Here is a 13128-nt window from a genome sequence, read left to right as displayed (position 1 = left end):
GGGGCTCAGGCTTGACGGAAGGCACTGGCACGGAGGAGATCTCCCCAGCGGGCTGCAGCTCCCCTGCTGCCGGGGAGATCTCCTCTGCACCGGTGCCCTCTGTCGAGCCCAAGCCGCACTCGGCCGGCTCCCTTGTCTCCAGTTCTGTGTCCTGCAGCCACTACCACCGCGGAAATTTGCACTTCATGAAGCGTGGGCAGTGAGGAGGAGGAGGCACCTAAGAAGTCCCCAGCCACGGGTGCCAGGAGCTGGGAACTTTGTGCCTTGGCACTCCCAGCAGGGCTGGTGGCAGAGGGGAGCTGGGACTCTGGCCACCACCACCGCCACCCCCCAGCTGGCTTCAGGTGCTTGGTGCACTGGCTACTGCTGCTGCTTTGGCTGCTGGAAGCTCCGCTGCTGCTTGGGGTCGAGGCGCAGGAGGCTGGCCAGGGGCCTGGGCCAGGTCAGCAGTCCCCGCCGCTGCCGCCTCAGCAGCAACAGAGCGGGCAGCAATACAATGGTGAGCGAGGCCTGAGCCCCACCCTCCCGCTGGGGACATGGGGCCCTCTGAGGAAGAAAGAGAGAGGGAGAGAGAGAGAGAGAGAGAGAGAGAGAGAGAGAGAGAGAGAGAAGAGAGAGAGACTGTCTTAGATTTTTTAAAAAGGCATTGCAGCCCTAGCTGGTTTGGCTCAGTGGATAGAGCGTTGGCCGGCATACTGAAGGGTCCCAGGTTCAATTCCCATCAAGGGCATATGTCCAGGTTGCGGGCTCGATCCTTGGTGGGGGGCGTGCAAGGCAGCTGGTCAATGATTGTCTCTCATCATTGATGTTTCTGTCTCTCTCTCCCTTTTCCTTCTTCTCTGAAATCAATCTATATATATAAAAGCCTAAGTGACCGTTATGACCGGTCAACCAAATGACCTGTCGCTATGATGTGCATTGACCACCAGGGGGCAGATGCTTAATGCAGGAGCTGCCCCCTGGTGGTCAGTGTGCTTCCACAGCCAACCTCCCATGCCCAGCCAACTTCCTGTGGTCCCAACCCCCAGCCGGCCTGCCCCAATTGGGACTGGGCAAGATGGCCCCGATCAGCCCTGATTGCTGGCTAGGCCAAGGAACCCCACCCATGCATGAATTCGTGCACCAGGCCTCTAGTAGAGATATATTTTTAAAAAGGCATTGCATTGACACATAGTTCGGCTAGTTGTGCACATATATATGTGGATGAGTAAGTCTCCCTTCAAAAATTAAAAAAAAAATTAATTAAAATAAAGAAGAAGAAGAGAGAGAGAGGTGGAATTTGGCACCCCACATCCCTCCCTGATTGACCACTGCGATTCCAAGCCAGGGAGGGCTGCCTTCAGGTCGCAACTCCAAGTCCCTCACCCCCACCCCAGGCCCCAGAGCACAGTGCTGGGCAGGGGCACCCAGGGGTTAGGGAATGCAGCACGAGGGGCCAGCATGAGGTGGGGTGGGGGGCTGTGTTTACACCTCCAAGTTCCCCACTTCTTCCCTGTCCCGCACCCCTCCTCCTTCCCCTGAGAGGACAGCTCCTGCCTACATGCTTGCTGGGCAGGCCCAACTGCATGGGGGAGTGAGCCATGGCGATCAGGATGGCCACTTCCTGGGATTGGATGGCCAGACCACGGGGATTCATGAGGGTCATGAGGCCCATGGGGCATGCGCAGCCCTCTGGCGGTGGGAGTGGCCGGCCAAGCCGAGTCTAGCTTCAGTGGGGCCAGTGGGAACCCGAGGCCACCCCAACCCCCACAGGTGCTAGGCAGACAGTGGCTCAGTGGAGAGTGGTGTCTCCATGCATGGTGCCCAGGGGCAGCTGTGACCTGCTGCAACCCCGCCCCACGCTTCAGGGAGAGGGAGAAGGCTCGCAGCCACCAGCACCCTAGGCTTCAATGCCTGTGCCTCAGCCTGCCCGGTTGGCAGGGTCCAGAGCAGGTGAGCTGCTCCCTTCCCCCAGTGGTAGAACAGGGAGGAGAGCGCTGGGTGCAGGGAGGGGACCTCAGCTGGGATCCTCCTGCTGTGGGGAAGGGGCCCAGCCTGGGCCCGGTGGGGAGCTTAGGAAGTCTGGCTAAGCAGGCGCTGTTTCATACCAACTCTTACTCTGCCATCTTCCTCCAGCTCTTTAAGCTAGCCCCCCTGCCCCACCTGTCCAGAGGGAAAGGGCTCTAGGTGACCTCCCTGAGCTCAGACTGTGGACCCAGAGACCTCAAGGAAGAGTGCCCGGCCGGGCCCGGGCAGGGGCCGGTGTAGAACTACCAGGGCAGAGTTGCTTCGGTGTCTTGGTGAAGTTTGCAACTGACCCAAGGAGGAAACCTGCGAGGGGAAGGCCCGGAAAGCGTGAATTGCCAGCACTTTAGCCACTTGAAAACAGCTCCACTTGGAGTGTGAGGCGGAGACGTATGTTCAGCTGAGAAGTGAGGGGGCTGAACTCCACCATCACTGGGCTCCTGTCAGTCCGAGGCCCAAGCGTCCACCACAACAAGGGGAGAACAGAGCGAGGGGCCCGGAAGAAGGGAGGACAATTGAAGAAAACCGTGTCTAGACTTTTCCCAGCCCTCTCCTTCTTTCTGCTGCCTACAAGAGCCCCAGGCCCGGCCACAGTTCTGTCTCCACCTTTTAGTCCCCTAGTCTCCAACCACAGAGGAAAGAAATAAGGAAGGAGTCTGTGCTGCCTTCAGAAAGTATCTATATACCTGATCGGCCAGTTGCCTTCCACAGAGGGAGGCCAGACTGTGGCTTAGGCCTGCTCCCCACAGGGACATCAGTAGGACATCCTGTGAGGGCTCCCAGACTGTTAGAGGGGGCAGGCTGGGCTGAGGGATGCCCCCCCGAGTGCACAAATTTTTGTGCACTGAGCCTCTAGTTTATGAGATAATACTAGACCTTCTCCTGATATAGCCAGTCTGATAATATGCTCTACCCTATTCCTATAACCTTCCTTACTTGAGTTTGCCAATACTTTCATATTCATTCCTATGTTTAAGTAAAACAGAATGATTTCCTCTATTAAAATGTGTATATCCCTTAAAGAAGCTTGACAAAGGGTCAAGAGACATGGGTAGTAGTCTTGACATTGTCATTATTTTTATGACCTTGGACACATCATCCCCCCATTTCCAGATCTGTTTTCTCTGAACAGGATAAGTGTTTTTTAAACTATATTCCTCAGAACCCTGGAAATTCTGTGGCACTGACTCAGGGACTTTCAGGAAGGTGAGGCTCTAAGCCTCCACCCACCACTGGTTCAACCAGAGCAGCTACACTTTTATCTTTTCTTGTATATTAGACTTCTATAAAATTTTATTTGAAACAAGGGTTTTAATTTCTCCTCTTCAAACAAAAAACAACCTTGAAAATCAGAGAGATTACTACCTACTCTCAAATTCTATGGCCCTGTAATATAAAAACCTTATCAGTCATTGAAATCCTTTGTTGAGTGTAGGTGTAGAAGAGGAAGAGAGAAAAATATGAGTGCACTAGGGATGAGGAACAGGATCCTATAGTGGGGAAAAATAGTGTTGAAATGACATGTTGGAGCCTTCAACAACAAACTTCCCAATTTTGAAGTTTTTCACAGCTCTCAGGCACAAATAGGGTCTCGTTGTGTTACTTTTCTATAGTAGGAAAATATTCTTTTCTTTATTTTTTAGAAAGAAAGAAATGGATAGACTTTTGACTTGCTTGAATACAGGTAAATATCTCCTTGGTCATTTTCAGGCCTTCTTGCCCTTATCCTCTATTAAATTTTCCAATTACCTTGAGCACACTGACTAAAACTTCATGTTTGAGTTAACATTTGCTTTTATTAACATTTGTCACAGCAGTCTACCTTGGATTCTTTATTCACAAGCAGAGAGAAGTTTGTCATCCCTAGCTTCCATATGCAAATGTGATTTCAGCTCTGTTTCTATCCCAATTTGTTTTAAAAACATTTCCTTCCTTCTCTCCCTTCCTCCTTCTCTTTCCCTCCTTCTCTCCCTCCCTCCCTCCCTTCTTGAATTGAAAAGGTGAAGAGGGATCAAGACAAAGAATGTTCTGAACCCTGCTTGTTTTCATGTCCTCTGAATCAAATTCCAATTGTTTACTGTTATTTTGAAGCTATCCATCTATCTACTAATAATTCCTCTCTGTTCCCTTCATTCAAGCTATCCCAACTTCATGCTTTCTTATGTGGTATCTCCCTTTGGCCTAACAGGTCTTCCCATGTCTACTGCTCACATACCTATTTCCTTATATCCAAAACACACCAAAAGCTCCACATCTTAGAAATTCTATTCTATTTATTGCAGTAGTTCAATGTTATACTTCAAATACCTGACAACAGGTGTTAAATATAGCAAAGTGGTTTAGAAACCAAAGTTTTTCAAAAAAGAATAACTTTGCTGGTTGGCAACCTTTTCACTCAGAAGGGCATGTGTGTATGTAGTAAATGCTTTCTGGTGACATCATGTTCTGGTTCTGAAATGTGCTTGCTGTGGGAGCTCAATAAATATTATGCCAGCCTATCGATACTCTTCCAGTTCTCAATCTCCATTGCAGTATTTTTAATGATTGTTCTGACTCTTTATTTCCTTACATGTAAATCATATATTTCTACCTCAGGTTGTGAATGATTGCATTAATTTAATTTATAAATCTCTCCAAAGACATGTTTGTTCCTCAAAGTTTGAGTTAACAGCTTGCTTCTTGGAGCTTGGTAATGCTTTTCATCATTTTAATTACTTTTGATATGCACCCATGTGCACACACACACACACACAACTTTTATAAATCCAAACTCTTATTCGTACACACACAACTTTTATAAATCCAAACTCTTATTCGTCTGTTTTTAAAACTGGATTGACAACTTTGCTAGAGTAAAAGACCTTAATTAATATGAAATTTCCCTATTTGATGCAGCCCTCTTGAAATTTCCTCAATTTTTTGTTGGAGAAGACTCAACTTCAGACTCAAGGATTAATGAAGCTCACTGGTTTAGGAAAATAGGTAAAAGAAAATTCTGTGACTATGGGAAATATTATGGAGTGGTAGAATCAACAGATGTAGATTCAAATTTTAGCTCTTTCATTTGAATCTATGGGTACAAGGATAACTTGATTTATCTCAGGTTAATTATTTATAAAATGAGAACAATTATATATACTTCATAAGATTATTAAGGGTTGTAAATGAAAGTATATGTACCTGGAACATAGTAGGTACTCAATAAATATTAGTTTTCTTCCTTTTCTATAGAAATGGCTCTAAAAATAAAATGATGAATTGTAACTGCAGATCCCCAAGGTTATGCTCCTAAACTTGGTCTAGAATGCCCAATTATTCTCTAAATATGATTCATCAAAGTAAACCATATTCAACAATATAGATGAATCTTACAAACATAATGTTGAGCAAAAGAAGCCAGATATCGAGTATATATGATTCCATTTATATATGATTAAAAAAAATGACAACAGGCAAAACTAATTTATGGTGTTAGAACTCAGGATAGTGGTTATCCTTGAAGGGGTTGGACTTTGAAGAGGGTTGGTGGCTTGGCTTCTGGTAATGATCCAGATCGTTCTTTATCTCTATTAGTTACATGAATATATATTCGCTTTGTGAATATTCATCAAGCTGTATAATTATGAATGTTGTGGAAACAGTTACTACAGTGATAAATAAACAAGAGCAATTAAGCAGCAATATCACAAAGTGGACTGATTCTACATGGTCCTTTTTCTGCTTTATGACCTTTGCTGGGGCTCTAATCTAGGAGAAAAGGGAATAAATACAGGAGTCTAGTTTCTAAGAAACTATGCAAATAGTGGAAAATAAACATTTAAATTATAGAAAGGTTTAATGACGTTTATTTTTTGAAAGTTTGAAAAGTTACTTTCCAGTACTTTATTTACTGAATTTTAATTTTGACATTCCAAAGTAAAGATCATGCTGAATGTTACCTACTGGAGGCTTCCACTGCTCTATGGAAGATACAAATATTTCCAGCAGTTCAACCCTTGATTCTAGTGTACCATGTCCTTTGCTAAATTTTAAATTATTTTCACCAATGCCAATTGGCGAGCTCATTGGTAATCCTCATTTTTTGGTGGATTTGTGCTAGGAATTTATTGTATATATCCTAGTATTTTGGATTTTTTTTAAATTAGCTCTACCTCAATTGGTCATTGGCCTAGAATTGAAGTCTCTAAATTTACCTGGAAAAAAACTTATCTAAAAACTAAAGTTAGCTTTTTTAACCCTGAGAAACCTCTCATTAGTATATTAATATTAAAATGTAGGTATATATATAAATATATATATAAATATATAAATAAATGCCGGGAGCCGGTCCATCCTTGCTGTTTCAAAGGACCTGGCATATATGGCATACTGTTCTTAATATGTTTGCTCACCTTCTTGGCACTATGTGTTTTAACCAAGGTCACCTCTCTGAGAAAGGTTGTTTCCCCAGGTAGGGATTTTCCCCTGAAGTTAGGGAGGGAATAAAACCTCTTAACTAAGTGCCAGGTGGGTAATTAATCACTTTAACTACGAACAATCATGCTTAAGGTACATAATCTTTACTCCCTGGAATGGAGATAAGAAACGCCCTAACCTTTGAAATAGAGATTGATAGGATTGGAATCAACTGGTATAAATACAGATGTAACGAGACAGACAGAGACAGAACTTAGAAGACAGAACCAAGGAAGACAGAACCTACACACACAACTTAGAAGACAGAACCTACACAGACAGAAGAACTTCGCTGGAGAGAACATGGCAAAAGATCCTGGACTGAACCTGACTACAGAAATTGGCAAGAGAACCTGACTAGAACCTGGTGACTGAACCTGGCTGGAGAACCTGGACAGAACCTGGCTGGAGAACCTAGCGAGGGAACATGGCTACAGAACCTGGCTGGAGAACCTGGAGAACCTAGCAAGAGAACATGGACACAGAACCTGGCTGGAGATCCGAAGCAGAACCTCTCTGGAGATCCAGACCAGAACTTGGCTGGAGATCCTGGCTGGAGATCCTGGCTAGGCTGCTGATCAACTGAACACTGTCTCCGTGTCCTTCCTTCTTCGCCGACTCCATCTACGCCTTTGGGAACCCCTGGACCTGCTGGGGTTGGACCCCGGCTTCTGGCGCCCGAACAGGGACCCCTAGGTAAGCGCCCCACACTCGGGACGGATAGGACTCCACCGTAGGAAGAGGGTGGATAGTCTTCGCCGACTCCGTCCACACCTTTGGGAACTCCTGGAACAGGATTCCCCTAGGTAAGCCCCCCCCCCCATTGAGAACCCCACACTCGGGACGGATAGGACTCCACCAGGGTACTGCAGACCCCCCTACAGAGGATAAGTAGGGTAAGAAGGTGGATAGTACAGAACTTAGATTGAGAAGATGTGCCATACTGAGTCCAAAGAAAGAAGACTCTGTATTTATCTTTAGATTAAGAAGATGTGCCATACTGAGTCTAAAGAAATAAGACTCTGTATTGATCTTTTAACACATATGCTTGCTAGCAGAGGAATTAAGGTTACTCCTAGTCAGACAGAACGTTTTATACAAGAAGTATGTCCATGCTTTTCTGAGGAAGGAAAGGTAAATGTAAAGGCATGGGAGAAGGTAGGCCCAAGGAGCCTTATCCTTAACCCCACTGCAGCCTTTCCATCCCGGGAAAGTGCAGGATTGGCAAGCTCTCCCTGGGGTGATAGATCAGGCCTCAGGTAATAGCGGAAAGCGCCAATCCTACTCTTAAAATGGATACAAGAGAGCATTTGGGTTTTTTTTTCTTTTTAATGCCTCCTTTTAAAAAATAAAAAAGGGGGAATTTGCCGGGAGCCGGTCCATCCTTGCTGTTTCAAAGGACCTGGCATATATGGCGTACTGTTCTTAATATGTTTGCTCACCTTCTTGGCACTATGTATTTTAACCAAGGTCTCTGAGAAAGGTTGTTTCCCCAGGTAGGGATTTTCCCCTGAAGTTAGGGAGGGAATAAAACCTCTTAACTAAGTGCCAGGTGGGTAATTAATCACTTTAACTACGAACAATCATGCTTAAGCTACATAATCTTTACTCCCTGGAATGGAGATAAGAAACGCCCTAACCTTTATAATAGAGATTGATAGGATTAAATCAACTGGTATAAATACAGATGTAACAAGACAGCGAGAGACAGAAATTGGCACAGAACTTACACAGAACGTTCTCTAGAGACAGAAGAACTTTGCTGGAGAGAACATGGCAAAAGATCCTGGACAGAAACTGGCCTCAGAACCTAGAGACAGAACCTAGCGAGAGAACATGGCAAAAGATCCTGGACTGAACCTGACTACAGAAATTGGCAAGAGAATCTGACTAGAACCTGGTGACTGAACCTGGCTGGAGAACCTGGACAGAACCTGGCTGGAGAACCTAGCGAGGGAACTTGGCTACAGAACCTGGCTGGAGAACCTGGAGAACCTGGCTGGAGAACCTAGCAAGACAACATGGACACAGAACCTGGCTGGAGATCCTAAGCAGAACCTCTCTGGAGATCGAGACCAGAACTTGGCTGGAGATCCTGGCTAGGCTGCTGATCAACTGAACACTGTCTCCGTGTCCTTCCTTCTTCGCCGACTCCATCTACGCCATTGGGAACCCCTGGACCTGCTGGGGTTGTACCCCGGCAAATAAATAAATAAAAGGCTAAGTGACTGACCGACCATCTGTCTGACAAACCAACTGGCCGGTACATATGATACGCACTGGCAATCTAGCCTATATAATAAAGAGGTAATATGCAAATTGACCCTCACACCCTCACATCACAAGATGGCTGCCACATGTCATCACAAGATGGCCGCCCCCATGTTGTCACAAGAGGACTGCCCCCTCATCATCACAAGATGGCTGCCCCCCATGTTGTCACAAGATGGCCACCCCCACATTGTCACAAGATGGCCAGCAGGGGAGGGCACTTGGGAGTGACTAGGCCTGCAGGGGAGGGAAATTGGGGGGGAACAGGCCTGCAGGGAGGGCAGTTTGTGGGGACCAGGCCAGCAGGGGAGGGCACTTGGGTGTCAATCAGGCTGGCAGGGAAGTGGTTAGGGGGCAATCAGGCTGGCAGGCAGAAACAGTTAGGGGAAATCAGGCAGGCAGGCAGGTGAATAGTTAGGAGCCAGCAATCCCGGATTATGAGAGGGATGTCCCAGATTGGAGAGGGTGCAGGCTGGGCTGAGGGACACCCCCCCCCCAGTGCACGAATTTTGTGCGCTGGGCCTCTAGTCTACACTAATAAAAGACAAACATGCAAATTGACCATACCTTTGCTACACCTTAAGCCACGCCCACCAGCAAATCAGAGTGACTATATGCAAATGAACCCAACCAAGATTGTGGCTGGCAGCCACGGAGCTGGAGCAAGCAGGAGGCTTGTTTGCCCCAATGATGGAGGAAGCCAAGCTTCCCACTTGCCTTGGCCCCGGCTCTGAGCTCCACTCAAAGCAACAAAGTTTCAATTATAGAAGATAAATAAACACCAGATACCTGCTTTCAACCGGCCATGGCCACAGAGCTGGAGCAAGCAGGAGGCTTCCCTCCCGCCCGCCCTGGCCAGCTCTGAGCTCCTCTCAAGGCTACGAAGTTTCAATTATAGAAGGTAAATAAATCCCAAAATAAAAAAAAAAAGGAAAGGCTGGGAGCTTCCATCGCTGGGGGGCTTGGCCAGCCTAAAAATGGCCCTCAGCCCCTCACCCAGACTGGCCAGGCACCCCAGTGGGGACCCCCACCCTAAAGGGGGTGTGGCCAGCCTGAAAACAGGCATCAGCCCCTCACCCAGGCTGTCCAAAACTCCATGGGGTGAGGGTCCCCACTGGGGTGGTGGGGGCTTGACCAGCTTGCAAACAGCTATCAGCCCCTCACCCAGGCTGGCCAGGCACCCCCGTGGGGACCCTCACCCTGAAAGGGGTGTGACCAGCTGCAAACAGCCATCGGCCCCTCACCCAGGCTGGCCAGGGAAACCCAGTGCTGACACCCACCCTGAAGGGGATGTGACCAACCTGCAAATACCCATCAGCCCCTCACCCAGGCTGGCCAGGCATCCCAGTGGGATCCCCACCCTGATCCGGGACAACCTTCAGGGCAAACCAGCCGGCCCCCACCCATGCACCAGGCCTCTATCCTATATAATAAAAGGGTAATATGCAAACTGACCCTAACAGCAGAACGACTGGGAATGACTGGTCACTATGACACACACTGACCACCAGGGGGCAGACGCTCAACACAGGAGCTGACCCCTGGTGGTCAATGCGCTCCCACAGTGGGAGCTCTGCTCAGCCACAAGCCAGGCTGATGGCTGCCAGTACAGCGGTGGTGGTGGGACCCTCTCCCGCCTCCTCAGCAGCACTAAGGATGTCCGACTGCAGCTTAGGCCTGCTCCCCGCTGGCAAGTGAACATCCCCCGAGGGCTGCCGGGCTGCCAGAGGGAGGTCTGACTGCCAGCTTGGGCCCGATCCCCCAGGGAGCGGGCCTAAGCCAGCAGGTGGATATCCTCCAAGGGGTCCCAGATTGCAAGAAGGCATAGGCCAGGCTGAGGGACCCCCCCTGAGTGCACAAATTTTTGTGCACCGGGCCTCTAATATATATATATGCCAAGTGACTGGAATAACCAGAACAACTGTTTACTATAACACGCACTGCAGCCAGCCAACCAGCTCGATGGGGGTGGGGCCGGCCGGCCAACCTCCCACAGGTCCTCCTCCTGGCTGGCTTGGCCCCCAATCTTCCCCCACACCCCATCAAAGGCAGGGCCAGCCAGCCAACCTCTTGAATCCCCTCCCCCAGGCTGGCCGGCCCCTATCAGCCCTAATCAGGGCATGCCGGCTGGACCCCACCTGTGCATGAATTTGTGTACCAGGCCTCCAGTTTAAAAATAAACATTGGCTCGCACATGCACAATACATATAAAGTTTTTCTCGGAGGGGATTTTCGACAACATTTCAGTGTTGTGCCGCATGTTATGCGATCAGCCATAGTACAAATGAGTTTAAAGTACTGTAGTGTTTGGGGATGTTTCAGATAGTTGTCTCTTAAAACAAATATGAGATCAGAGGATTCTGCTTATAGCAATTGGTTAGTAAAACTTGGAGATGGCAAACTTAATAGCAGTTTTCATTTAGGAATGGATATTATTGAAATCCCTCATGAAATGATTTGTAATGGATATGTTATTGAAACTACCTTTGGAAATAGTATATCTATAGATAATATTAAAAATATATCTAAACGTGCAATTCTTTGTCCTAAAAATGAGCACGTTCATAAGTTAAATGAAGAAATTTTGGATATACCCGATGGAGATGTTCATACCTATTTGAGAGATAATTCCATCTATTCAAAGGATGATGCCAAAAAGGAAAATTTTCCCATCGAATTTCTTAATAGAATTACTCCTTTGGGAATAAATTAAAATTGAAAGTAGGTGCAACCATCATGCTACTGAGAAATCTTAATAGTAAATTGGGTCTTTGTAATGGCACTAGATTTATTATCAAAAAATTGTGACCTAACATAATCGAAGCTGAAGTATTAACAGGATCTGTGGAAGGAGAGGTTGTTCTGATTCCAAGAATTGATTTGTCCCCATCTGACACTACTCTCCCATTTAAATTAATTTGAAGACAATTTCCCCATGATGCCAGTATTTGCAATGACTATTAATAAATCACAAGGACAAACTGTAGACAGAGTAGGAATATTCCTACCTGAACCCGTTTTGGAACACAGTCAGTTATATGTTGCTTTCTCTTGAGTTCGAATAGCATGTGACATTAAAGTTAACGTTGTATATACTTCAAGGGAAATTAGTCAAGCACTCTGAACGTGCTTTTACTCTTAATGTGGTATACAAGGAGATATTAGAATAAGTTTAATCAATTTATCATTGTTTTTATCAATGTTGTTATATTATGTTGTTATTGTTTATTAATCAATTTATATATTATTTTCATATAGATTTTACTAATTTTCTTTCATCGCTGATACTTCTATTATAAATAGTGAATAGTGATATTAAAATACCTCTTCTAATTTCCTTCCAATGTTCACAAATCCATGCACCAGGCCACTAGTAGAGATTATAATGGTATGTATTAACCAGTTCATTTTCATAACTATATTATCTCATATTAACTTTCAGCTTGGAACTTGGCTGTGCAATGTAGCAAAGACCCAGTGACAATGAGAGAGTTTTTCATTCTTTCTTATAAGGTAAGTCTCTTCTAATAAGTATCTCATTCATGTACTACAACAGGAATATCACCATTATGGCTAACACAGAGTGGGATTGGCTTTTAATATTTGTCTAAGCATAAATATCCTGGAGAATTTGATCCCTATAGGGCACAGGTGGGGAACCTTTTTTCTGCCAAGGGCCATTTGGATATTTATAACATCATTCACAGTCCATACAAAATTACCAACTTATTATGATCCTTCTATTCCCACCTTGTTGAGTTTTTATCTAGAAAGGGTGTTGTTTTTTGTCAAATGCTTTTGCTGCATCAATGGATATGATTATATGGTTTTTTTCTCTCAGTTTGTTTATGTGGTGTATCACGTTTATTGATTTGTGGATATTGTACCATCCTTGCATCCCTGGTATAAATCCCACTTGGTCATGGTGTATGATCTTTATAATGTAATGCTGGATTTGATATGCTAGAATTTTGTTGAAAATTTTGGCATCTATGTTCATGAGGGATAATGACCTATAATTCTCTTTGTTTGTATTGTCTTTATCTGGTTTTGGGATTAGGGTAATGATGGATTCGTAGAAAGAGCTTGGAAGTGTTCCTTCCTCTTGAATTTTTTGGAATAATCTGAGGAAGATAGGTTTTATTTCTTCTTTGAATGTTTCATAAAACTCCCCTGTGAAGCCATCTGGTACAGGGCTTTTGTTTGTTGGAAGTTTTTTGATTACTGCTTCAATTTCCTCCATAGTTATCAGCCTATTCAGATTTTTTTATTCCTCCTGGTTGAGTTTTGAAAGGTTGTATTTTTCTAGGAATATGTCCATTTCTTCTAGGTTCACCAGTTTTTTGGAATAGAGTTGCTCATAGTATTTTTTTTTTTGATTCTTGGTATTTCTGTGGG

General features: G+C 45.6%; 1 protein-coding gene across 1 annotated transcript in view; it reads left to right on the top strand.

The window, feature by feature from the left end:
* TEX11 (testis expressed 11) overlaps positions 1-13128 on the top strand; it is a gene marked incomplete at both ends in the record, with an annotated part of 435711 nt that overhangs the window by 351538 nt on the left and 71045 nt on the right. Inside the window, 3 exons of the mRNA XM_081081640.1 lie at positions 3648-3688; positions 4900-4986; positions 12173-12243. Of these exons, the coding sequence (XP_080937766.1) occupies positions 3648-3688; positions 4900-4986; positions 12173-12243 (199 nt within the window). The remainder of the gene's footprint in view (positions 1-3647; positions 3689-4899; positions 4987-12172; positions 12244-13128) is intronic.

This window comes from Myotis nattereri (genome assembly GCF_964212035.1).
Source record: "Myotis nattereri genome assembly, chromosome: X".
In the NCBI taxonomy this organism is placed as follows: Eukaryota; Metazoa; Chordata; class Mammalia; order Chiroptera; family Vespertilionidae; genus Myotis; species Myotis nattereri.
Note: the sequence above shows the minus strand (reverse complement) of the source record. Positions and strands in the feature narration are given on the sequence as shown.